At 56.3% G+C, this 25,551-nt stretch overlaps 6 protein-coding genes across 6 annotated transcripts; 4 read left to right on the forward strand and 2 right to left on the reverse strand.

The window, feature by feature from the left end:
- Nucleotides 1–105: 105 nt before the first annotated feature.
- On the forward strand, nt 106–3,762 carry IE81DRAFT_44422 (hypothetical protein). The gene is made up of 2 exons (XM_025517350.1): nt 106–1,289; nt 1,515–3,762. Exons 1-2 carry the CDS (start codon nt 217–219, stop codon nt 3,661–3,663), a joined length of 3,222 nt encoding a protein of 1,073 aa, XP_025371190.1. The 5' UTR covers nt 106–216; the 3' UTR covers nt 3,664–3,762.
- A 2,504-nt stretch (nt 3,763–6,266) lies between these two features.
- On the forward strand, nt 6,267–8,605 carry IE81DRAFT_287793 (glycoside hydrolase; the record flags this gene model as incomplete). Its single annotated transcript, XM_025511732.1, has 4 exons — nt 6,267–6,636; nt 6,703–7,024; nt 7,094–7,758; nt 7,830–8,605. The coding sequence occupies 4 exons, from the start codon at nt 6,267–6,269 to the stop codon at nt 8,603–8,605; spliced, it is 2,133 nt and encodes a 710-aa protein (XP_025371191.1).
- A 1,214-nt stretch (nt 8,606–9,819) lies between these two features.
- Nucleotides 9,820–12,430, reverse strand: IE81DRAFT_44449 (hypothetical protein). Its single transcript, XM_025517351.1, has 2 exons — nt 12,112–12,430; nt 9,820–12,038 (listed from the first exon to the last, which is right to left on the reverse strand). Exons 1-2 carry the CDS (start codon nt 12,194–12,196, stop codon nt 9,862–9,864), a joined length of 2,262 nt encoding a protein of 753 aa, XP_025371192.1. The 5' UTR covers nt 12,197–12,430; the 3' UTR covers nt 9,820–9,861.
- Nucleotides 12,431–15,094: 2,664 nt separating this feature from the next.
- Nucleotides 15,095–16,282, forward strand: IE81DRAFT_44458 (Snf7-domain-containing protein). The gene is made up of 3 exons (XM_025517352.1): nt 15,095–15,544; nt 15,643–15,764; nt 15,851–16,282. Exons 1-3 carry the CDS (start codon nt 15,256–15,258, stop codon nt 16,112–16,114), a joined length of 675 nt encoding a protein of 224 aa, XP_025371193.1. The 5' UTR covers nt 15,095–15,255; the 3' UTR covers nt 16,115–16,282.
- A 46-nt stretch (nt 16,283–16,328) lies between these two features.
- IE81DRAFT_321690 (RNB-domain-containing protein) lies at nt 16,329–20,328 on the reverse strand. Its single transcript, XM_025513425.1, has one exon. The coding sequence runs from the start codon at nt 20,243–20,245 to the stop codon at nt 16,451–16,453; it is 3,795 nt and encodes a 1,264-aa protein (XP_025371194.1). The 5' UTR covers nt 20,246–20,328; the 3' UTR covers nt 16,329–16,450.
- A 266-nt stretch (nt 20,329–20,594) lies between these two features.
- Nucleotides 20,595–25,432, forward strand: IE81DRAFT_340306 (hypothetical protein). Its single transcript, XM_025515608.1, has 7 exons — nt 20,595–21,446; nt 21,520–21,699; nt 21,779–21,892; nt 21,970–22,225; nt 22,307–22,858; nt 22,946–23,578; nt 23,606–25,432. Exons 1-7 carry the CDS (start codon nt 20,691–20,693, stop codon nt 25,339–25,341), a joined length of 4,227 nt encoding a protein of 1,408 aa, XP_025371195.1. The 5' UTR covers nt 20,595–20,690; the 3' UTR covers nt 25,342–25,432.
- Nucleotides 25,433–25,551: the final 119 nt, after the last annotated feature.

The raw sequence follows: 25,551 nt of genomic DNA on the forward strand, positions 1-25,551 counted from the left end.
TCCTTTCAACCCCCTCTTCACCCTCTTCCCTTCTAGTCAGGCCAGGTGCCACCTTTAATTTTCTATCTTGCCCCCTCCCCTCTTTCATTTAACCATCTCCAGACTTTGGAGGAGCGGCGGGCTGCGCCTCCTCAGCCTGCCCCATCATCCCCAGCACCACGTCAGGGACGTTCGCATGGAGAAGCTGGCTCGCTATTTTTCTTATCACATTTGATCATGAACGAGAACGCAGTGGCGGGTCCGAGCAGAAGTGCAGTTCAACATGGTACAATGGTCGCCAACAACCGCACATCGGGCGCAGTTGCCTCTACAAGCAGCGTGCTCCCTGAAAAAGCGCGCTTGCGACCTCCTCGCAAATTCAGGCCTCGGGTCGATAGCAGCCGAGCGGGTGGCTCTGAGCGTTATGCTCGCGTAGGCCAATCCCATGCGGCAGCCAGAATCGCGCGGATCATGCTCACAGTCACTCAGTCGGTGTCGGCAACGAGCACGCTCTCCCACGCTGGTCACGTATCGAGCGCATCCCTCAAGGGAAAGGCGCGAGCCATGGACCCGGCACCCACGGCACAAAGGCTTTTGCGCAGACAAGATTTACCAATCAGCGTGGATGGGCTGGACAAGGACAAGGGGAACAGAAGCGCAACGCCGCCAACACAATCATTGGAGGGCGCTGACCCTTCTAACGTGGGTCTGCTGAGTGCTGGCGCTTCTTCGGTGCCTCTAATCAGCGATGGCACCACTGCGCTGTCTCTGACTGCGAGCCAAGCATCAAGCTCCTCGTTCCTTTTGCCGCCAATGTCATCATCATCCTCCCCGAGCATCACCGCAGCAACCACAGCTGCAGTACAAAGTCTGGCACCGGCGTCACTGATCCAGAATGCTGCAGCTTCTACGGCCAGTAGCGATGCTGAGGGTGCAGCCCCGCACGTGTCCATAAAGCACAACTTGCCTCTGCAATTGCTCATCACGGTGGGCGCTCTCGTAGTCTTTGCAAGCTTGCTGGCAAGCTCTGCTTGGCTCTGCAGGACGCGCTTGCCTTGCACGCGCAAGAGGAGGAAGCGCCGCGACAAGACGACGTGGAGTCCAGCCGCTGGCAGCACCGAAAGCTTTGATGTCAAGTCTGTCGATGCTCGGCAATGGGCCGCCAAGTACGCCCAGACGCCTATGCTTTTGAAGGATGACGTCCAACGGTTCGCTGCCGCGCCTGTAGTGCCTACCGATGCAGCAGTAGCGGAGCTACAGAGGCCTGCGCCTTGTGCGATGATCGCCACCAGCAATCAGCCTTGCGACCAGCAGTCCGGCGAACGAGGGTATCAATTGTGGGATGCACCAATGCCGAGCGCTTCCCGACAAAGCCCTAGTGATATTCCGGCCACTTGGCAGGGGATGGTCGACGGCGGCGGCGGCAACTACGCAGCTGGTGCCGCCATGACTTGGACACCAAACGTGTCGGATCGTGCAAACGCAGAAGACCGATTTGCCGACTTGCACAGTCTTCCACCTGCTCGTCGACCCAGCTTCATCGAGCGTCTGCTCGTTGCCAGGCCCAACTCAGCTGGCATGCCGGACGTCTTGCGAGGCGACGAAGAGCAAAGGATCAGTAACCCTCATCAGTCCACTACCGATGATCTTTTGCCTTCTGCGACGCAGCTGCACGAGACTTTTATAGATCCGCCGGATAAAAGTCAGAGGCAGGTCCAGCAGCCACCGGCGACTCGCTCTGCTACGCTCCTCTCCACCGTCCTGTCGACGCTCGGTGTTCACCAGAATGCGAACTCCAAACGACCACAGAAGCACGCATCACAAGACCTCGACTCTGACTTTGAGGGCACGATTGGAGCCAAGGACGTCGAGCTGCCGATGGCTCGACGCGTCGGCAAACGAGAGTCTCGTTTTCCATGCGACATCAGCTCCGACGAAGATTCTGCTGCGACTCTGGCAATAATTTCTCGAGCGCGCAAGACGTTGGATGCATCCGGAGAGACGCATTCTAGCACGCCAAGGACACCGGGTCTTGCGGGCCTAGGATCCGCATGGGCTAGGGTAGCACCGCTCGCAGCAGCTACGAAGCGACCATCTCCCCTAGGACCCCCGTGCGTGATTCCGCCTGCCATCAGCGCGCCCAGTGTTCCTGCGCCCGCGGCTCGAGCTGGAGCAGCGCTAGGCGGAAGGACCATCACCTTGTCAGAGCTGAAGCTGTTGCAGTCGCAGAAAGATCTCGGCCACGTGCTCAGTCCGGCAAGCAACAACCGACACAAGCTCGAGTCAACTGTGGCTAGATGGCTCACGGTCAGCCGATATGCTGATCTAGTACAGCAGACTCCACTGGCGACCCAAGGTGCGCTGCCACGCATGCCTCGCAGACGAGACAGTGCTCATAGCCTCACGCAGTCCGAAGGTTCTTCAATGACGCTGGCTTCTTCTGACCAAGGTCTGTCTCGCATGCCGAGCATCGTGCCGCGCTTTGGCGCCACGACGACGCTCGAAAGCTGGCTGGAAAAGGATCCTGTTAAGGGCGATGGCTCCGATGCTGGAGTCAACGAACTCGTGAACATTCTCGGCATGTACTCCGTGGGAGACGGTGCGTCCACAGCTGGCTCCGAATCGCTCTCGTTGGCAGACGCGCCCCCAAAGCGGCCTCTCGAAGCATCTGCGGGCGGTGCGACACCGATGATCTCGCTGCCAACAGGCGATAGCATCCTGCCACCTTCGTACCGCAGCTTTGGCACACCCGACCGGCTGCAAAGAGGGGAGACGAAGAGCTCAAAAGGTTCTTCGAGAAGTCGCACCCAGACGTGGAGTCAAAGCAACGAGGCGCTCGAAGAAGAGAAGCGTCAAGTAGACCGTCGTCAAAAGCTGCACCGCAAGGAACAGCGTAGGAGCGCACGGATGCAAGCTAGACACTTGGCCCTGTCTCAAGAAGCCGAAGCGCAGCAGGCCACTCAAGCGGCGACTGTCGAAGAAGCTCAAGATCGCCGACACACCATCCTCGATTTTGCGATGCTGACAGCGGGTCAAAGTCCCAGAGTAGGCGTGACACGCTCACGCAGTCTTGCAAGCTCAGTCTACTCTAACAACACTGCTCCTTCGGAGTATTGCAATGCGCCCATCCTTTCCAATCCTGCGACGGTCAATCGCCTTTCGGTCATCAAGGAGCACAAGAGCCCATCATCTCAAGAGTCGCAAGCTGAGCAGGCGGTGGCAGCACCTCCTCCGCAGAGTGCCATAGAGGCGAAGGCTACGCTTCACGTGCCTGTTCAGAAGCGTAAAATTTCCTCGGCACGACTCATGGCGCCCCTCTCACCGCCCGACTCCCCCTGGACTTCGCCCGATTCTCGCACTGGGCCGAACAATGGAAGGTGGCAAGGAGGACCTCAAAGACCTCGCGATTCATTCATCGTGCCCAAGCGGTCTGCAGCTACCTCCGCGAATGCGGCTCTGCCTAGCGACAGACGCGAGCTGCTGGAAAAGAAGCGCCAAGCTTCGAAGTCTAAGCGCGATGTGATCCCGCCCACGGGTCACCTTGTCGATGTCGCACCAGCTGGTACCGGCGGCCACCACAAAGACGCAAGACGCGTCGTCTCTGCCCTTCCGACCAAACAGGCCATGCGCAGTCAGGGCGCGCGCAGAGATCGAGCGGTCAGCGAAAAGGCATTGTTGGCGTAGTATCCAAAGTCCCCAGATTGTAATTTGCAGTCCAAACAGCTTTCCCGTCATCTGACCGTTCAGGAGCAATCACAATCACAATCAAACACCTCCCTTTTTTGCCTTCTCGCCATCGACATCTCGTTTCGTTTGGCTTCTGATGTGTGTGCGTACAGACACGAGTATCGCTTGCCAAGCCGCTGCGGTGTACGCGTGCGCGAGCAAAGTGTGTCGAGGTCCTTACACGATCTGAGGGGCCACTTTGATTATGGGCTGATCCGTGTACGATCGACCGTGCAGAGCTGCTTGTACTCTTGGCGACAGAGGAAAGAAATCAAGAGTGGGGTCGCATTATGGCACGAGCAAGAAGGAGGAGCTATAGCTGCACAGCTACACCTATACTCGCACAAGTCTTCTGGCTCAGTACGGTATGCATTTCCACAGCACAGCTCCGTGCCGAGCCCGATGAGGGACAGGTTCTTGGCGGTTCCTTGCAGCTCAGTAGCGCGCGCGGCGATGGAGGCAGCTGCTGGCTCGAGCACCCGCGCTGCTTGGATAGCGATGAGCGGCGCCGGCGAAGCTGTGAGTTGCCTGCATGGCGCCAACGAGCCTCCGCATCCCTTTGCTGCTTTCGAGTCGTGAGTGCTGATGCTTGCATGGGTGGATGGTCAGCCGGCGAAGACGCGTGTCGCGCGGAGGTCCCCGGACGCATACGCGCGGTGGATCAGATTCTTGATTTGAGCTCGGTCGTCTTGCCCGCTACAAATAGTAGTACTACTACTAGTACAGTACATTGTGATTCAGATCACGATGCTTGGCACGCCCAGGTGCCCACGGGTCGTCAATCGCCGAGCAAATACTGGGCAGGCATGCAGGAAGAGGAGGACGGGCATGTCCGACTCATTCTCCACGCCCTCTCAGTCAAGCGTCAAGGGAGGAGATGGTAGCTGCTGCTTAGCCTCGCAGATCCTCCACCATGCTTACTCGTGATTCACGATTCGATCATAGTCAACCGCATGCTTGGCCATGCCAAGCAGCAGCCCAAGCAGCAGCATCGATAAGCCGCATTGTGGTCAGAAGAGTCACGAGTCGTGAATCACAACCAAGAATTAATCGTGATTTGATTCGAGAATTGAATCGAAGCAACGAACCCTGCATGGACGGCCGGCCACGCGGACTCCCGACGACTTGTGAAACTCCGCTCGTAATCGTGCGGTCGGCCGTGCAGTCTCGTGTGGCGGGCCGTGTGCTTGCCTTAATTTGACCTTGCTCTTTCTTGAGCAGCCGGCTTGGACGATGAGGTGGTGCTCTGCTGAAGGAATCAGCAGCAGCGGCGTCCACTCACGTTAATTTTTGAATCGGTTGCATATCATAACGTTGCTTCCGGTCTTGCGCGACTGCCGAGCATTCGAGACTTCTTAGTGTGACTTCTCTGCGCTGTGCATGGGTGCGCCACGGAGCTGTCATGCACGCGCACGAGGTCCATCTATCTCCACCTGCTGCTTTCATGCCGGCCGTCATCCACCATCGCGACACAACCCGCCAGCAAAGCAATCAATCTGCTGTGCCTTGCTTGGCGTTGATTGAATTAGTCTTGAGTTGCACATTATTCGAATCAACTGTCACCGCGAGGTGCGATCGCGTACGTGCGGGGTGTCCTGCGTTGAATTAAATCCACCTCACATTTGAGTAAAGCGTCTGCTCGATGTAGAGCGCGGGAAATTGCACATGAACATATTCGTGATTTATGATATGCCGATACTCATCATACCAGCTATAGCTGTGAGTGTACAGATATATGTGCTCACACGAGGCAACTGACTGGCCCTATATATCTGCTCTCCCCCTCCATCCCTTCGGACCGTCGCCACCCCTTCGTGCGACTCCTTCAGACTCTTGACCACAGTATTTGAGACGCCTGAGCGTCTTCTCAGACTGGAGCAGCTGAGCGACAACAAAGGCGCCCTCCACCCATACTGTCCTGCAGGCCGACCGACGCCCCGCTGCAGGGCGACACGAAAATAGAAAAGGTCTTGCGAACCTAGGCAACCTGCATATTCCACTTCGCCGCACAAGTTTCTGATCCACTGCTCTTCGAGGAACACCAAGGGCAGTGTCGAAAGTGAACAAGACGCAACGTGCAATACTTGGTTCCCTCGATCATCCTCGTTGGAAGCCAAGAGCGCTTGGCCAAAAGAGCGACTAATATGTCAGGACACGAATACTCGTCCGTTCCTGGCGGGCAGGCAGCTGCTACAAGTCAAGAAGAAGCTGCAGGGCCATCCACATCCACTACAGGAGCGAATGGCGGCGGATCTGGAGACCTGGGTCTGGGCGGCAGTACAGAAGCGGCAGTCGAGGGTCAGTCGTACGAAATTCCTTCCACACTCTCTAATGCCTTCTCCTCCGCATCCATGTATGCACCCTTGGAGGGCGGTCAGAGGGGGTCTGGCTCTGGTGCTAGTGCCTTTGGACTGCCTTCCCCTCAAAGGATAGCCATGAGCAGGCCACTGAGTTACGCCAGCTCTCACATGCTTGGTGGAGGCTCAGACTACGACTCGACGTATCGACTGAATGACCATGGAACATCGGGCAGGGACAGTTCATATGGAGATGCGTTGGCTATGGGCGGATATGAGAAGGGCTCTTGGACTCCGGACGCCGAGAATGCCACTTCGGCGGCGTACGCTGATGCCGCAACAAAGAGACCTGGGCTTGATCGGTATGGCAGGGCAGGGGCAGTGTCTCACAAGAAGAGGTGGCTGATGCTTGCTGGGGTAGCTGCAGTGCTGGCTTTGCTCGTCGTTGCAATCGTGGTGCCCATCACGCAAATCCTTCTCAAGGACGACAAGGGCTCTGGAAGTCAGTCTGATGAGGCGGGCACCACTCAGACCGATAGCTCAGGTCACGGAACCGGCGGCAAAGTGCTCACTTCGGGCACGAACGGATCGGTCATTGACCTGGGAAATGGGCAAAGCTTCACGTACATCAATAGTGAGTATCGCTGCGACCCATGTCCGCACTGGTTCGCGCTCATCCTTCTCTGGCTCGCCTGTGCAGACTTTGGCGGCAGTTGGCGCTCCGGCATCCTAGATGACGGCGCACAAGCGCAGAGCTACACAAAGCCCCTCAATCAGCAATGGGATTGGGCAGCAGATCAACAGCTAGGTGTGAACCTCGGTGGTTGGTTGGTGATCGAACCTTTCATCGTGCCTGGCCTTTTTGAGCCATATGAAAACACCTCCACGCCCGTGGTGGATGAGTGGGGACTAGCTCAGCGATGGCAGAGCGAAGGCAGGCTGGAGCAGAATTACAGGCAGCACTATGATACCTTTGTCACTGAAAGGGATTTTGCCGACATTGCAGCGGCAGGACTCAACTGGTGAGTCTTCCGGGCACACTTGCGCAAACGCCATCCACTCGCTGACACTTGGCCCACTCTCTGGCATAGGGTGCGCTTGCCCGTCGGGTATTGGGCGCTGGATGTTGAGGAGGACGAGCCTTTTTTGGCACACGTGTCGTGGGAGTACTTCCTCAAGGCGATTCAGTGGGCTCGAAAGTACGGCTTGCGCATCAATCTTGATCTACACTCGGCGCCTGGACAACAGAATGAGTACAATCATAGTGGTCGCTTAGGTCGGCCGATGTTCTTGAACAGCCCGCAAGGAATCGTCTATGGTCAGCGAGGCCTGAATGTGCTGCGCCAGATGATCCAATTCATCAGCCAGGACGAAGTGAAGAACGTCGTTCCGATGCTCAGCGTACTCAATGAGCCTAACCTCAATACTGGGATAGGAAGGGATGGACTCAATTCTTGGCATCAGGAAGTTTACTCCATGATGCGCAACATCACTGGTACCGGCGCTGGACGGGGTCCCTTCATGGTCATTTCCGACGGGTTTCTCGGCATTGGCCAATCAGTCGGCTACATGTCTGGAGCTGATCGGATTGGTATCGATGTGCACAAGTACATCGCCTTCACCCCTCCCTTTAGCACCAACAGCGCGAGCGGCGCCCTGGCAGTCACTGCTTGCAATGGATACCGCGGAGACGTGGAGCAGGGTCTGACTCAGTTTGGTCTGACAATGGTGGGCGAATGGTCGCTGGCATTGAATGGTGAGTCTCTGATACGGTCGACCTTTCAGAGCGCACAGACTCAAGCAAACGTCCACTTCCTTCGTTCACAGACTGCGGCCTGTTCTTGAATGGTGTCACTGACGGGGTGCGCTACGACGGAAGCTACAATGCCCGCGGACAGACGGCTACCAGACAGGGAGATTGCCCATACTGGGATGACTGGGAAAACTTTTCCGCGGAGCAAAAGACGAGCTTAAGGCAGACTGCGCTTGCCCAAATGGACGCCTACCACAACTTTTACTTTTGGACCTGGAAGATTGGAAACAGTTTGAGGACTGGCAAGCCGGTGAATCCGAATTGGTCGTATCAGCTGGGTTTGCAGAACGGTTGGATGCCCACGGACCCCCGAAGAGAAGCCCAGAATTACTGCCGGTCTTTGCAATCGACCTTTCCCTCCATTACCGGCACCGCGTTCACCAGCTGGTCTTCGACTTTCTCCAATTGGATGACTGGCGCCGCGAGCACTTTTAGTCCTCCTACTGCCTCATACGCCTGGCCACCACAGAGCATAGCATCGAGCGGGACGGTACCTGTACTAGCAGTGTCGACGCTAGCTCAACTTACCCCTACAGGCAGCATTCAGATCCCGCCTACGCCGACATTTTCGGCCACGTTCAGAGGAGAAGCGGTACCCACCCTAGGCGCTATTGCCAACCCTTCGTACAGCCCAGGTTTCTACGTACAAGCTTCTGGCGGGAACGCGCGCAGGGATTTGCTCGGAGCAGAGCCTGTGAGACGAGCTGCTGCTGCACCTGTGCCCACTCCAGCTCCTCTCTTGCCTCGCGCCTCCAGTGCTCGGTCTCATCCGCGGGACGTGAACCCTTGATCCGCAGCTTCAATCGGCCCTCACAATGTCACAACACTTTGTTTCTTTGACCCTCTTGGACAGTTCTCTCCTTGTATTTCCATTTCGCGAGCATGGCAGCGATTCTTTCTCGCCCGCTACGAATTTCCGCGGCGGCCTCTTCACCCCTTCCCTGTAGAACTCTGGACAATTGCTCGATACCGACGTGACTCTTCTCGATCAAACGCTTGTGCGCGTGCGACGCATCGACGTAATCTCCATGCAGACGGATCGGCGATCCCAAAGTGCAACGCGCGCTGGCCGTTTTTTCTCGGACTGATCAGGACGTCGGCTTTTTGAAGAGATCATCAAAAGATTGAAGTATGATCGCTCCGTATAGCTGCTAGTTGTACGCTTGCCCGAGGTTTGATTCCTTACGATTCGAACTGAACACTCGCCAGTCTACGCGCCCACGCATCGCGCGCATGCTGTCGTCGACTTTACGAAGTGGTTGCTTTTCCGCTGAAGATGCAGCTCGTCACGCGTCCCGTTGATCAGCATGCGCGCCACCCACCACTCATGACTAGCAGGATATCATATATCTTGCTTGGCTCTTTGATGTACAGTATATATACGTGTAACATTCCATTCCGAATATCTACGGCCATACCACGGGCACCGTACAGGAACCCGTTTGATCTCCTAAGTCAAGTGCAGCGAGCAAAGCGAGCTGCACGGGATGATGGGAGTGAGAACCCTATATATATCTGTGACATGAAAAACTTAGTATCTACGGCCACACCACAGGAAAAGTGCCTGGTCCCGTCTGATCCCAGAAGCGGAAACCCTGTAGGGTCTGGTCAGTAATGAGGTGGGGGACCACTCGTGAATCCCAGATGCCGTAGGTCTTTTGTCTACGCCAACGCTTTTTGCTCACCCCGTTGTGCTGTTGCGGAGATGGAGTCGAAAGGGTAAACAATGCATCAGTTGTAGCGCATTTCTGCTCCTTCGCGAGTTCATCATCGCTCATGGCTTTGCCGTCAGCACAAAAGACCTCTGCCAAACGCTGGGATGCGCTAAATCGACGTGTAGGCGAAGCAGAGAAAAAATGCAGGCTTCGACAAGCCAAAGCAAGCGCTCCGCAGCGGCACAAGGAGAAAGTGTTGACATCGCACATTTCAAGGCCCATCGTCAGGTTCGTAAAAGAAAAATAATTTGTCGCATTGACCGGGAGTGCGTGCGGGTCAACATCATTAGCACCGTCGTTGCAGCAAGTCGTCGTCTGGATCAGCCAAGCATCAGCTGCCGCCAGTTCTGCCCGAGCCGTGATCGTTTTCGGCAATCCTGAGCGCAATGACGGTGAGGATGACGGTGGTGGGAGCGCTAAGTATGACGTAGGCCACAAAGATGGTCTTGCTGATGAGCCTCTCGAAACCTCCATTCTTTGAGCTCTGGGTGATTTGTGCTAGCGTGAGAGCTGGTGGACTTCCAATGAGCAAGAGGGCACAGACAATGAGCACCGGATCATCCGCCACATTTTCCCTCGTGGCGATGCAGTAGTAGGCAAAGATGGGAATGACCACTAGCGGAGTGATGACCATCCTAGCCAAGAGCGATACGGCAATGGTGCGCCTCTCCTGAGACGCTTCTCGACGCTCTGCCGCTTCGCGCGCGCCTACTCGAGAAGCGCCGCCGCTCTGTTGACGCAGCGCTGACCCAGCAGGTCCAGCTGCGTTGCTTCTTGCGTTCGAAGCGGCTTCCGAGCTCGGACGAATGGCCTCCGAGACCGAGGCCGTGCTCGCTTCGCTAGCCGCGCTGCTCCAGCCGACAGAGTCTCTCCGGACTCCAGCCTCTACGTCCTGACCCTCCTCCAGCAGTTGCGACTGCGAGCCCCAAGGATTCCGCATCCACGGCAATTTTCTGGTCGAAGATGCGCCCTTTTTCTGGTCGGCTTGGGTACCATCGCCAGCAGGATCACTTTCGGGATTCGGATGACCAACGAGCGTCGAAGCTTGGCTCAGACCTTCGCCCGACTGAGCGGCATCCGGAGCGGATCTGGAAGAAGTCTGAGCAGCCGGCGCTTCCGCCTTCTTCCCGGGCTCAGGTGGCACAAAGTAGGCTCCCAAGACGACCATGGTCAGTGGAACACTGACAGAGCCAGCGGTTTGCAGAGCTCCAACCAGCGGTTCGATGCTGCCAATCGCAACTTGCAAGGGACGAATCATGGCCACAATGAGACTGATGACGGCGGCCCAGAGCGGCATCGTCATGAAACCCATGAAAGCTCGATAGGGCTTGAGCACGTAGCGATGCGCAAAGGATTTGCGTTTGTGCGCGGAACGGCTGCTGGCAGTCCTTGCCCACGCTGGACGACGCGTGGCATCAGAGTGCTGAGAGGCTTCCTCCCCATCGCTCTCGTCATCGGACCCACGCTCGGAGGAAGGCGCAGTGGGCGTGTTTGGGAAGCTGCGCGTCCAGTGCACAGGGCGCGATCGGGAAGGTCGCCGCTCGGTCAACGCCGGACCGCCAAGATCCTCATCGCCTTCTGCATCGGCTCGGACGTCGCCGGTAGCTCTGCGGATCTTGATGGACGGAGGTCGCCTTGGCTCGACGGCACTGTCATCCACATCGATCAGCGTTCCTGTTCTGGCAGATGAGGTAGGCTCGGGATAGTCGGCGTATTGCGCTCCACTTGGTCCGGCCGTCGCGTCCTTCGAGGGCTCTTCATCCACAGTTGCAAGCAGCTTGGCACCGATGCTCCACCTGGTGAGCATGCCCAGAGTCGAGAACAGCACGAGATACGTGAGAGCTCTGCCGAGCATACCGTCTACAGTATCTTCTGGTTCCCCCTCTTCCTCCCAGTGCAGTTGTGGCACAGTCATTACAAGACTTTGCATCAAGGCTACCGGAAGACTGTTGGAGTTGGGACTCATCGCGCAGGCGATGGCAAAGTTCCTCTGTGCGCGCGTAATGCGGGCTATCCTGGCCAAGACGTACGCCACAATAGCGCTGAAGGCGCTCACAACAACAAAGCCTATGGGCACGATTGCCAGCTCGGCAAGTCGTCCAGGGTTGAGCGTGAAGGCCACCTTGCTAAAAAGCAGAGCGGGCGTAAAGAAAGACACGTTGATCTTGTTCAATTTCGTCTGCGTCGTCTTGTCGATGACCCCTCTTCGAGCCAAGAAGTATCCTACGACGCTGAGAAGCGCCACTTCGATGATGCTAGAGGCTGTGACCTTGATGAGCGGCCACAAGGCACCGCCTGAGCCTCCAGAACCATCGCCGTCATGCCGGCTCGCGACGTCAACGAAAGGGACCTGATCGATCTGAAATGCGGATAAAGGCAATTGCGTGAAGCTGCTGGGAGCGAGGACGGTTGATGCTTTGGCGGCCTGCGCTTCAGGTAGAAGAACCGTGTTGAGCACAGCGGCAAGCCGTGTTCCTGCCATTGCAAATTGGCGCTGCAGCACGAGGTCTCTGCGTGCGAAGGAGGTGCAGTCAGCAACAAGGAGCGAAGGCGGCGCAGAGACGAATAGGGCGATGCTCACCTGTCGACCTTGCCAGCATAGTCATCACCATCGAGCTCTGGGCGCTCCTCGCTGCCTGGGATAGGCACTGGGCTGGCGAAGCCATACTTGCAGACCAGAGGATGAAGAGGTTTGGCCCAAGAGTATGGGCACAAAGGCTGGCTAGAGTCGTCAGAGTCGTCTCCGGGGGCCAAAGACTGCAAAGACCTTGCTTGGACAGCTACGCTGGCGGGCAGGGGCAACAGTCCTGCCACATTCTTGAATGCTTTGGTGGTGTGAGGTAAGAGGCCGTCCGAGGAGAGCCATGTATGCGCCGCACCTTGACCCGGTATGTGCTCTGCTCTACTCGATCGACTTGCAGTAGTGGGGCACTGAGACCATTCTTCCGCGTCTTCCCACCAGGCCTGCTTGCCTCCCTCGAGCGTCTGTCCGAGACCTTCCTGCAAGATCCAGCGTATGTACGCGTCGTACGGTCTGCGTTGGAGGGCTGACTCGATGCGCGCGGATCGGAGGGGCGAGGTGTGATTGGACAGGGTACGAATCTGACGATTGAGCATCAAGCTGTCCCACACTGTATGGAGCTTGGCAGCTCGACCTTCAAAGTGCACCCAAATGTCGTTACCTCCTCGAGCTCTTCCCGTCAAATGAAGCGGTTGGTGCATGTCGCCCAAGAGATGAACCACCATCCGCAGAGCCATATCCCTCTCCCACTTCCTTTCCTCTTCCGTCAGACCCGTATGATCTGCAGTGCCCGGAACGAATTCCTTCAGCCTTCGTGTGTAGTTTGTAGCTGCTGTCAAAACATTGTCGCTGCTCGTCCATCCCCCATCCTCGCCATAGGTGCAATGCGTTGGAGGTACGTCGTTGAGCGGGTTGACATAATGCAACTTGGAAGCCCAGGGGTATCTGTTGCGCACCGTGTCTGCCCAAGAAGACACAGCTCCCAGGTGACAGCTGCGCGCGGTGCCAAGCAGAAGGGGAGCCCATTGAGTCGCTTGCATCGCTCTCCGTCCCTGCAGAGTGTACTCACTGTTTGTGCGGTGCGCCCTCTCGGGGCCACTCGCTTCGATACGCTGACCATTCTGGCAGGATTTCGCAGAGGTAAGATCTGACATCTGGATGGAGCATGCTCTGCGCGATCGTAGCTACGATGGAATGTCCGACCGCGCCCCACGCTTCGACGGAAGTCGAAAGCAGGGACACGGTAGCCAGGGCAGCCAGGAGGCTGAAGACTCGCATACCGTAGTTACGCTCGGGCCGTGCTGGAGAGGCTTGGCAATGAGCAGCGTTGGACGAAATCTATGAGCCCGAATGAAAGGTTGAGGCGATGATGTGCGACCTTTTACGTGCGAAGGGTGTTGTGGAGGTCAAGCGTGCGCGCGTCCGACCAGGCCGAGCTCGGAGCACGCGACACGTCAAGGGCACGAGGGGTAAGCCAACCGGTTGAAGGAGAGATTGGGCCACAGTCACGAAGTGTCGTGAGGTGGAGACCAGTTGATTGTCAGAAGCGAGAAGCAGAAGAGGTTTGCTGGAACATACAAAAGATCCGTGATTGTGATTCGGCAAATGAGACGCGAGGGCAGATAACAAAAGCATCGGCAGCAGCAGCTACAAGCTAGCTTACAGCGTTTACCTTGCTGCTGGGAAGGTGCATGCCGCTCTCACTGCTGTGACTGCATGCTGCAGCAGCCAAAGCGTGAAGAGTGGCCGCACAGCAGCAGCAGCCCGCGCTCGAGCATGATGCATCCGTGCGCTCCATCACATCGCCGCCAGCATCTGGCTGCTGCTGCTGCTAAGCCGCCGCTTCCGTATAGCCGTTTCAAATTCAAAAGATTGATAGGTCTTGGCATCATCTCGCGGGCCTCACATGCAGGCTCTGAGCTGAGCTGAGCCAACCCTGAATTCACCATTGGCGCGGCATGACGACCGTCAGCCCAGCAGCGAAGGACCTCTTACAGAAGATCGGGATCGCTCGTTCATGTTCCCTTGACAGCTATAGGTACCTATAGGCATAGGCATAGAGCTGGATGCAGCAGTAGAATGGTGATTGGGTGCCGAGTCTTGAGCCTGTTCGCAATTTGAGATTCACGATTCACGTGATTGCTATACAAGTGGCTGAGCATCCATGCAGCATGAGACACGACACGATCCGAGTCGGAGTGGCTGCATATACATGGCGCGAGCTGCCCGCTTCCCTCAGCAGCAAATCACGGAGCTGATGTCTCGAGACTCACGACTCACGACTCACGACTGAGGGATCAGCGAGGGTGCAAGCATCAAGCATCGACCATCTCACCAGCTGTGCAGCAACGCTACGTGTACGATGTATAATGTAGCTTGCATGGGCAGCAACATCCGTGTGTACATAGGGACGGGCGATGCTGATGAGGTGCGCGGTCATCGCGAAATGACGACTTTCGACGCGCGCGCGGAGATCGAATCGCTCAAATCGTATGTACCGGTACAGGTAGGTACATATATGCTGTGTCGCTCAGCGCTCGTTGCACTCTGACTGCTGCTGGTGACTCGTGACGGGTGCGTGGTGGATGGGTGCTGTTCAGAGGAAGTCGCGCACAAGTAATGACAATCGAGCATGACATTCACAATCACATATCCGCACACCAGAGACGCCATCAATCCCAACTCCAATCAACATCTCATTAGGCTCGTATCTTTGTCCCCTCACTCACACGCAAGACTTGACTCATCACTCCATCTCTCACTGATCCGTCTCGTCTCGTCTTGTCTCGCCTCGGCTCACGTGTATGCGCGCAGACCCTCGCTACTCTTGACTCTGGCTGCCTCCTTTCAGCAGCCGCACGCATCGGTGCCTTGCCGATAAGTTCTTCCTTGTCGCGCATCCAACCACAGCATTTGCGGGGACAATCGGCACGCCTCTGGCCATTTGGTTTGCTTTGAAGGCATAGGCCTCGATATCGTACCTTCTTGGCTGTCTTTCACGCCCGGGCAGCTCCGCTCTTACCCGCTCCTGATCGATATAGCACAAGCGGTTCCAACCAACAGCTCCGACGCTCGCCGCTATCGTGTCGAGCAAGAACAGGACATTGCCGAGGATTCTACATTTCCACAGCGTGACCACACTTCTGAACCGTTCATCACGACGCCTGTTGCCCTTGCGCATCATCCTGCTCCTGCTCGTGCAAGATGCAAGCAGTGTCCAAGCTAATCTTTGGTCCGACGCAAGAAGAGCGAGTCAAGTCGGTCCAAGCCCAATTGCGTTCCGAACAAAGAGCGTTGGATCGAGAAGTGCGACAAATAGATGCAGCTTCGTCCAAAGCCAAGATGGAGGTGAAAAAGTTGGCAAAAAAGGGAGATACGAAGAATGCTAGGATATTGGCCAGAGAGATTGTTAGGAGTCGGAAACAGAAGGATAGATTGATCACGAGTAAAGCTCAATTGAATAGCATCAATATGCAATTGGGACATCAGTTGGGTGAGTCGCGCCCTTAGCTTGCATGCCTTCGAGCGCATTGTGGATGGCAGTGCCGCACTCGGACCCGATGCTCATTCGTCTCATCTTGACCCACACAGCCATGTACAAAGTGACGGGCAGCATGCAAAAGAGCACAGAGATCATGAAGATGTCCAATCAGCTGGTCAAACTTCCCGAAGTGTCCAAAGTGATGAGGGAGATGAGCGCAGAAATGACAAAGGTGAGCCATCATTTCCGCTTTTCAGCCAATTCATCCAGTGTTTGCGCTTGCTGCCTGTCTCACATCTCCCCCTCGCATCCGCACAGGCTGGAATCATGGAAGAGATTTTGGAGGATACGCTCGACTCTTCCGTGCTAGGCGAGGAAGATGACCTGGAAGAGGAAGCTACGGGCGAAGTGGACAAGGTGCTGTTCGAGTTGACGGATGGCAAATTGGGTCAGGCTGCTGGCACGGAGCATCTGCCAGATCTCGTCGCGCCAAAAGCTGCAGAGGTGCACGAGGATGAGGAAAAGGAACAGGAAAATTTGGAAAGGATGCAAGCTGCTCTGGATGGCCTTTTGAGAGGATGAGAGGTGATAGCTGCTACCTGAGCCGCAGCGCCACTAGCCACGTAGTCAAGACTACATTGCGCACTCGATCCCGTCACGTCTTCGACTGTCTTCACGACCGCTCACGCTCGGGCGCTGGACCCGAGCGAGCGAGCAGCTGGACCTGTCTAGAGTCCCGCAAGCACCAAGGCACCCAACAAACACCACCACACGACCGACCATCACAGTCACAGACCTCAGACATGTACAATTAGGACCAGGGAGGCATATCAGCGATGAATGCATTGTTGGCATCGAGTACAGCTACATGAGCAATGCGAGGAGCCGACGAGAGGAAGTGGGCAGTAGCGATCGAGGTCAGACTTGCGCAGGTTTGACGATGAGCGTAATGATGGCGCCAGTGTAGAAGATTTCGTGCACCTGCACGTCCAGCACGGTGCCGATAGGTAAAGGCGGCGTGGCCCTATCCCAAAGCATCTCGGCAGGCAATCCGAGATCGGTCAATTGCACCCTGACTCGAGCGTCATGTCTGACCCTGTTGAATCTCAGATCGGCCAAAGAGACCACTGCCGGCTGAGGTTTCAATAGCGCAGCTTCTACCTCTGACAACTCCTCCCCTCTGCCCCTCTTTTGCAGAACGCGGTGCAGCTTCATGCATGCCCAAAATTGATCGATGGTCCTTTCGTTCGCCGACATTCTTTGTTCCATGAATTTGAACCTGGGCAATTCCCCTTGCAGCTCTTGCACGCTCCACCTCGGTTTGGCACCTCGAAGCGCAGATTTGATCTGCCAGTGCGTGATCAGATCGACATACCTACGAAGTGGAGAGGTACCTCTAGAGTAGCCTCCTTTCGTGAGTGCATCTCTCACTCCCTTGGTACCGTCGGCCGTGATACCAAGGGCAAAATGAGGCACCGGAACGGTGGATGCGTATCCCGTGCTGACCCTAATATCGCTAGTCAAAAAATCCACTTGATTGATCCTTCCCATTTCATCCCTCCTGCGCAAGATGCGCGACACATCGGCTGCGGAGGGAGAGCTTTGTCCTCGATAGATGACTGGCACATTCAGATCAGAGGCTACAGTACCTGCTACCCTGCCGGCCAGTATCATCGCTTCGGCCACCATCTCTTGAGCTATGCCAGTAAAATGGTTCGACTCTCGCGAAGCTGCAGAATGCATCTTGAGATCAATCGACGGGAAGCCCTCGTAGATGTTGAGCGTTGAAGCAGCGTCTGTCGAGGGATGCAGCGGCAACGGCATGGGCTCCACCTTGACGTCGACGTTCGTTCTCGAAGCGAAAAAGGCGCCATCCTCGACTCGGCGGCGCATCAACGACTGGGTCACTTTGTGCAGCTGTCGCACGGTCTCTGCGTGCCCTGAGATGCTTGGAGGAGAAGCGCCTTCTCTTCCTCCTAGTATCCTACCAATCTCTTCGTACGTAGTCACCTTGACGTTCTTGACCAAAGATGGTCTCACCTTGTAGTCGTGCACTCTGCCCCTTTCGTCGACCTTGGCGCTGTAACTCAACGCTCTGAGACCTTCATCCTGCCTCCTCTTGGCCTCTGTCTCTTCCAAGCCTGCTGAGCCAAGATGGCTGGCTACGGTGAAAGAGTGAGGCAGCATTGAGATCTGCTGACCGGATAGATACGTGCTTTCATGTCTTCGCTTGGCTTCAATAGCGACTGGATCGCTCGATTCTAGAAAAGCCGTTGGGTCGGCCACATGTACATGCATCCAGTAGGTTCCCGGTGATTCGGGTACTTTCTCGATCGAAACACCGTCATCTAGCTCGAAAGCCATCGCATCGTCGATGACGAACACTTCCAGCTGGCCAAAGTCGTGTCTCTGAGTCTCCGCTTCTGCAGCCGTGAGCTGCACCTTAGTCGAAGCTGCGGTGGACTTGTCTGCAGCAAACAGCGTCTTGTAGTAAGGATCGAGATCCAACGTAGTCTGCCAAGGTGCCAGAGCTCCGAGTCGAAGTAAGAGATGGTGCGTGACGGCGTGTTGCAAGTCAGTCGCGCTATCGATGACATCGCTGCCTCTTCCTTCGAGGAAAGGCGGCACTTCAGATGGTTCACCCTGAATCGTGGGTCTGACTGCAAAGTCCAGACCACATCCCTTCACAATCTGCGACGCAAGTGCGCCGTAGTCGTTGCCTTGGAGAGCACTCGTGCGCCGTGTGCCAAGCATGGTCTTAAGGAACGTGATTATCGTCGCGTCATCCTTATTCCATTCCACTCCCGGCCCATCGCAATTTTGCAGTGTGACGGCGCGGGGTGCGCCCTCTTCAAAGGACACATCCTGTTTGCTCCTCCAGTCCAAAACCTTTTTGGCTTTGGAGCAAAAGGTTTCGATAATGCTCCGACCAGCTGAGCCAGACGGAGAGCGTGCCCAATTCTTGACGAGCTCCATCGAGGTGCGCTCTTCAGGTAACCGACCGGCATACAGCAGGGTCTGCAGATACGCAAAGGTATCGGGCAAGAAAGCGTGTGTATGCTGGAAGAGAAGCTGATGAACTGCTAAGACGGTGATGGCTCTCAAGCCCGGATCTTCAACCTCCAACTCCTGCTTCTTTTCCAGAACGTATGGATTTTTCCCAGCCTCAGCCTGCGCCTTAAGCGCTCTTCTCATCCGCACCCTGGTAAGCGGCTTGGTGATGACTCGATTGATCTTGGGAACATTCGACGAGGCGATCGCATAGAGTGCCTCATCTATGTCCGAAGCGACTTCTTCAGCTGAGAATGTCCCGCCTTCCTCGCGCAGGGCATCAGGATCCGAAAGGCAACGTCGGGCGACGACTGGAGCGAGCCTCTTCTTCTCCTCGTCCAAAACATGGGCAAAGACTCTCAGATCTCTAGTGATACGATTTCTGGCACTGAATCGGTCTTCGTCGAACGGCTCCTCAAACGGATTGATGGGATGCTTGGCCCGGTCTTCTGTCGATCTTGCTGCTGCTTCTGAGCCTTGCAGCTCTGTTTCGAACGAAACAGCATTGCCTTGCTCTTTGAGGATGCGGAGATGTTCGTCAAATGTCTGTGCCGCCGGAGCATCTACAGAGTCGTTCGCAAAGTACTTCGCCTCGGTGGGTGTCGCTCTGGCTGCCAAATCACGGTTGAAGAAGTCTGCGATTCTGAACATGAGTTCTGACGAGGATGCCAGGTAGACTGAACCTTTTGACGTCAACAACGCCTTGTTGTTTCTCGCGATAAGAGTGTCCCCTCGAGACCTTTCGCCAGTGCTACTATAGTCCTCGTCACCCGTCACCTCTGGCATCGGCAAGATGGCACACAGCTCCGGCGACCCACTTTCGCCCTTTATCCACTCCACCACATCTCCCGGTCTAGCATCCACACTGGCAGCGCCCACGCTCGGCGCCTCGAACAGCATGGCCCTGATGCGCTTCTTGAGTCTTTCGATGCTCGATTTGGCCTCGCTATCTCGCAACGACCTGGCGTGCACCTGAGCCTTACTTTCTTCGGGAAGCGGCGTCTTGCCTGCGCTTCGAACGCCAAATTGGAATCCAGGCTGTGGGCGTCCAAAAAGAGTGCCAGGCGCTTTCGAGTCAGAGCTGGCACGTCCGTCATTTCCAAAGAGGTCATGCGTATCTTTTGAGCTGCCTCCGACATTTGTCGCGTCTTTCGCATCATCTGCTGGAGAGGCATGGCCCGCATCGTCTCCGTCTGGAGGGGCCATTCGCTTGTCTGCAAGCCTTGCGACGCCGTAGAACAGCGCATCCTTATTCCTCTCTGCCTGCTCCATTTCTGATCTTCTCCTAGCCAGCCGCGCATCCCGTGCACGGTCGATCTCCGCCCAGTGAGCCTTTTCCTCGAGTATTGCGGCATTCTTTTGCCTTGACCTTTCCCTGTACATCATCGCCTTTTCGGACACCGCTGGTCTGGGCGGTACGAGGTCCTGAAATTTGTTCCTAGCCTGCGTCTTTTTGATGTAGCCAGACTCCTTGGCGGACATGTCGCTTGGATCGTATGCTAGCTGTCTGAAACGCCCATTGATTCGCAGGGAAGACGAAGTGTGCATGCATGAGGTGCTCGAGCAGCCAATAGCTGTGGACGTCCTGCGAGTTGTCGCGTCAACCTGAGACCGTGCAATGGAAGACGACGCAAGGGTGCCCGACCGTGACGGCCCCGCCATGGTGCTTGGGGGCCGCCTCAGCTTCATTGCGTGCATCATTGCGCCTGTTCAGGGGGTGTCCAGCCGCCGAGTGCGAAGAGGATGGAGGTGACATAACTAGTCAGCGCTCAGCTCCAAGGTACTTGGTCAGCGTGCTGCCGAATTGCCCTTCTTCTCGATTACGAACCAAAAAAAAGCAGCGTAGATGTGAAGCACGTGATGGCCACGCTTTCAGCTGGCTGCATGATGGTCACGTGCGCGCCGTCAGCCCGTCTGCGCGCGCCCGCGAAGGTGACCGTGAAGCCGGCACGCGATGAGCTTCGCGACGTACAGTCGCGAGTCAGCTTGTTACCTTGACTCATGACTGTACGGTCGATGACTCTTCTATGTCCCTCTGCCTCCCTGGACACTCGGAGCCGTGATCGACGACGCTTGCGTTCAGCATCTCAAAGACGTCCGTCCTTGCATGCGCAAATTTTCAGAGATTCTGGCTACTACCACAAGTACAGAACGCGATCATCATTGGCCTTTGAGTGCGTGCTGGAAGGCCGTCCACCAATCGAGACACTGCCCTACCTCGTTCCATGGCGAGAGTTGTTCCATCGAGGAGAAACTCGCTTCGAAGTGCACGAAGCCTCGCTCATCAGCCTTCTTGTCTCTCGAGGAGGCGGCGACCATGAATAGAAACTCATCCCACGATGCGCCGGCCAAGCTGCTGTCGCGTCGCAAGGGTGCCGCGCCTGTAAGCACCACGCCCAAATCCACATTCTCGAACCAATCGGCGGTGTTTAGCCAGGCCGGCGAAGGGGCATCGTCTCCTTCGGCAGCTGCCTCAACACTCACAAATGGTGCAGGGGTTGCAAATGCGCCTAGTGCGTTTGGGAACACGTCATGGAAGCCAGCTGCATCCACCACGTCCGCAAGTCGTCCCATCGGTGCGGCGTTCGCAGCAGCCGAAGCATCCGCAAGCTCGTCAGCCATGCCTTCATATCTTTTCGCTCCCGGCGCCGGTGATCCGGACCCGCCTTCTTCTTCTTCTCCTGCGCCTTCTATCGGTCAACAAGGGAGTGGACTGGGTCGCTTCATGCGCTCGAGGGAATCTCCTGGCCCTTCGACCATATCGGGCCAGAGGAATGCGCTGGGAGGAATGGTCGAGACGGACGCTGAGCGCAAGAAGCGATTCGACAAGGATACTGTTGGAAGCGCGATTCGATTCCAGGAGGTGAGCATCGCGTGCCTGCACAGCCCTCCTTTCCTTCACCACGACTGACAAGCCCGCTCTTTGCCCGTCGTAGCTCAAGGAGCAGCGCGAAGCGATGCGGGAACGTTACATTCGTCAAGGCGTCTTGCCAGATGATACGAAAGCCCAGGATCTGGCTGCGACTCAAACTTTGCGTGGCACATGCATGGAGATGTGCTCAGAGTTTGAGCGTGTAGAGAGGGAAGTTCAAAAGGAAGCTGACCCACCCGAGCTTGTGAGTCTCTGTTATGCCTCCCGTACCGCCGCATTAGGTGAAACACACGTTGACAATTTCTCGCGCACACTCTGACCAGTATCCGGGTACGGAAAAGATAGATCCGAGGCTTGCAGTCAAGATCTATCGCAGACCGGCAGCTGGCCGCGAACTTCCTCTGCCCGACGATGTTCGTCCTCCGGCCGTGCTTCGGGTGCGTGTGAATGTTGCTTCTCATTTTTCACATTCTTGGCACGATGTGCTCACTACGTTTCCCGCATACAATTGCAGCGCACGCTCGACTATTTGTTTCACACCTTGCTTCCCACAGATCCGTCTTCGACCGAATTTGCCCAAGTCCAAGGTTTCATCTGGAACCGGACACGAGCTGTGCGACAAGACTTCATAGTTCAGGGTCAAGGCGGACCAATGACCATCGAATGCCACGAGCGAATCGCACGCTACCACATTCTGTGTCTACATTGGAAGGGCGGTCGAGGCGCGGAAGAATGGAGCGAACAGCAGGAGATGGAACAACTTCGAAAAAGTGAGTGCCATGGGTCGACCAATATGGGAAGTCTGCCGCGACAGGATCGCTGATTTTGCTTCATTTTGCGCGTTATCACAGCCATCCGAAGTCTGTCCGAATTCTATGCCGATCTTCGAGCGCTGACGGGCAAGAGCGCACCCAACGAAGCGGAATTCCGGGCATACGAGCTGTTGCTGCATCACAGAGATCCGGACACTTTGCGAGAGATCGAAAGACTGCCCCCCATCATCTTCGACTCGCCTACTCTGCAAACGGCATTGCGGCTGCGAGGCCTTGCTCAGGGCGCGGGTCCCGACAAACCGAGGGACGGCAGTGAAGGCTCGCTCAATCTGTGGACTCGTTTCTTTGCGGAGACAAAGAAAGCACGAGTCCCCTACCTGCTGGCTTGCTTGGCCGAGACAATCATCCCGACGGTCCGAGCGGGCGCTCTGCGAGCGATGTCCTCGGCATACATGGCACAACATCCACCGTTGCCCGTGCAAGACCTGACCAACGACCTCTCATTCGACAGTCAGGAAGAGGCTTTAGAATTTGCCAGGAATCGGGGCATTGGCGAGCAATGGACGACGGAAGAATCAGGCAAAAAGACGCTAGCTGTGCGGATCGACAACAAGACGGAACGAGCATTAGGTGAGCGGGATGTCAAAGTAGCCCATAAAGTGTGGACTAACTGCTATCTTATGACGGCTGATGGCTCTCTGATGACTTATCGCACAGTGTCGGATGTACAGCTTGAGCGTAGTAAAGCAGTCCCCTTCTCTCAAATCGTAGTGGAGAGCAAACGCCAGCGATGGAGCTGCCGCGACATTATCGACGGAGTCGCGTCAGGTGCGACTCCACTTCTCAACCACGATGGCGGACAGCCACTGCCTGCGCCTTTCCATCCTGCTCGTCAACCATCCGCAGCACCAACGGTACCTTCGAGGCAGTCAGCGACGCCGGTGACGGATCACTGGAACGCGCCTACCTCACGCAAGGCTGCACTACCACCACCAGTGATCTCAAGACCAGTGCAGCCCTATTCTGCGCCTGTAGCGGCTACTTCTGCGTTCGACAATTCATCATCAGGAAGCATCTGGGGTGCGTCTCAACTGCAGTCTCGTTTGGGAGGGGTTCAAACAGATCTGGTGTCTCTAGCATCGGAAAGTCAATTCGGATCGACACCTACCCCTTTTAGAGCTTCCACATCAGCTGCTGCAAGATCGTCAGCACATCCTTACACCAAACCGTCTTCCTCTTCCTCTTCTTTCTCGTTTCCGTCTAATACTTCTTCCATCACTGCCCCCTTCTCCACAGCCCCAGGAAACGCAACTTCAACGATGATGGGGCAGTCTACCAAAACAGCTAGTAGTGCGTCGATACCGTCTGCCTTCCCAGCACCTGCTGCTGCTGTAACCGCCGGTGCCGCATCTCTGCGCGCTACAGAGTTGCCAAGCGGGCTTGCTACTGCGGCTGTTGTGCCACAAGCATCAAACGCGCAGGTCGTGAGCGGGAAGAGGCGAAAGGCATCCGATTCTTTCGTCTCCTCCCCTTCTCCAAGCTCTCCTTCGCACGGCAAGCAGCGAGAGGCATCCAACATGCAAAGTGCAAGAGCTGACGTTGCTCCTCTGCCCGTCGTACGCTCGCTCAGGGAAGAAAAAGGGGAAGCATGCGCCGCGCTAGATGCGAGATCACCCTCTGGTCGGCGAGAGTGCATTCAATTTGCAGCCGAAACGCTGTTTGACCGTGCGTTGGGTGAGGTGCTGAGCTCGGACCTCGACCTCGACGAGCTAGCTCAGCAAGGTGCTGCGGACGCGTTCAGAGACTGGAACATTGCACAGAATGCTTGGGATCTCTGGCTCGGTCGCCACGACTCTGTGGTGGAAATGGCAAAACAAGCAGAACGACTGGAAGCGGTGCGCGCAAAGCTACGGAGCAGCCGTTTGGGACACGATGGGGCAGATGCTGATGCTGAGATGACCGATAAGGCGAGGTCGAGCAGTAGACATCTTCTGGGGGATCGCCATGCAGCTAGGCAGCGGGAACAGGACTTGCAAACGTTGTCACCGGTAACGATCAGGGCTGGCAAAAAGGACGACGACACGATCAGTGATGGCTTGGTCGTAGCCCAGGCGGACAGAGAAGACCTTTGGGAGCCCGGCACCTTCTTTGACATCGTCGCCACATATGTGGAAGCCATCACGACTCCGGCACTTAGGCGGTGGCGGAGCGTACTAGTCACGCAAACGTCCGACTCGGCGTCGGAGTGGTTGGTCCGGAAGCTCATGTTGCCAGGCAATTTGGATGAGTCGATCTCTCAGACGACCCTTTCCGACAGCTCCGGAACGCAGGTAGAACTTGCGCACACAACTTTGCCCCGAAAATCTGCCGTCATCGCCTCGCGCGACGTGGCGCTAGTTATCTTCGCGAGCTCATCTGCAGAGACGCAGAGTGACGAAGCTGCACTCGAGGTCGTTGAAGGGGCACTTGTCAATGCGCGAGGACGCTTCGCGCCTCACATGCTCATGCTCAGGTGGGGCAGTGCTGCGCCTTCTGTAGCTGAACTGCGGCCGGCTCAGATTAGAAAGCGCGAGGACGCCTTTGGGACGCGAATCTGGTCTAATGTACAGGAAGTTCGTCTGGAAGGCTCGCTCGAGCAATTGGAAAGTGCTTTCGGGAATGGTCTTGACGAGCTGTTGAGGTTCATCCCATGGCGCAAACAGTCGGCTAGCCAATCCGATGCCCGAGAAGTGCTCAGCGCTCTCTGGACCCCTCTGGCGGCTGCGGCTCAAGCGACAGACTCCTGCCTCAGGCACTTGCTCGAGGACAAATTGGTCACCGCAGCGACCCCTCGCGTGTCCGCCGAGACAGCGGCCAGGGTCTTTGATCTGCTATGGCATACCATCAACGCCGTCTCTCGCATCGCATCGAGGCTCTGGGAGGACGATGAGAATGGCACGGAGAACGACTTGCTGGTCCTACCGAGCGACGTTGCCAAACTCTTACCTGAGGACACCCTTCCCCTTCAACTGCTCCTAGAGGCAGCTCGAGAGAGTTACGCAGAGCTTGGCATCATGGAAGACGTGACTTTACGTGAGTGTGTGACAATGTTCCAAGTTCCACATGCGTGCTGACCACCTTTCCTCACGCTATGTCTCAGCGTTCTCTGTCGTGCGCTTTGTCGAACAAGTGTTCCAAGGCATAATGGAGAGAATGATTTTGAAGTGCGATGACGGAATGTTACGCCCGAAGAATGAGCTTCTTTCAGCCATCGCCCGGGCTGAAGAAGTTGCAGCGAAGAGCATTAACGCGATAGCCGCAGAAGATCGCGCGTGGATCGATCT

The sequence above is a fragment of the Ceraceosorus guamensis genome, assembly GCF_003144195.1.
Source record: "Ceraceosorus guamensis strain MCA 4658 unplaced genomic scaffold IE81scaffold_14, whole genome shotgun sequence".
Taxonomy (NCBI): Eukaryota; Fungi; Basidiomycota; class Exobasidiomycetes; order Ceraceosorales; family Ceraceosoraceae; genus Ceraceosorus; species Ceraceosorus guamensis.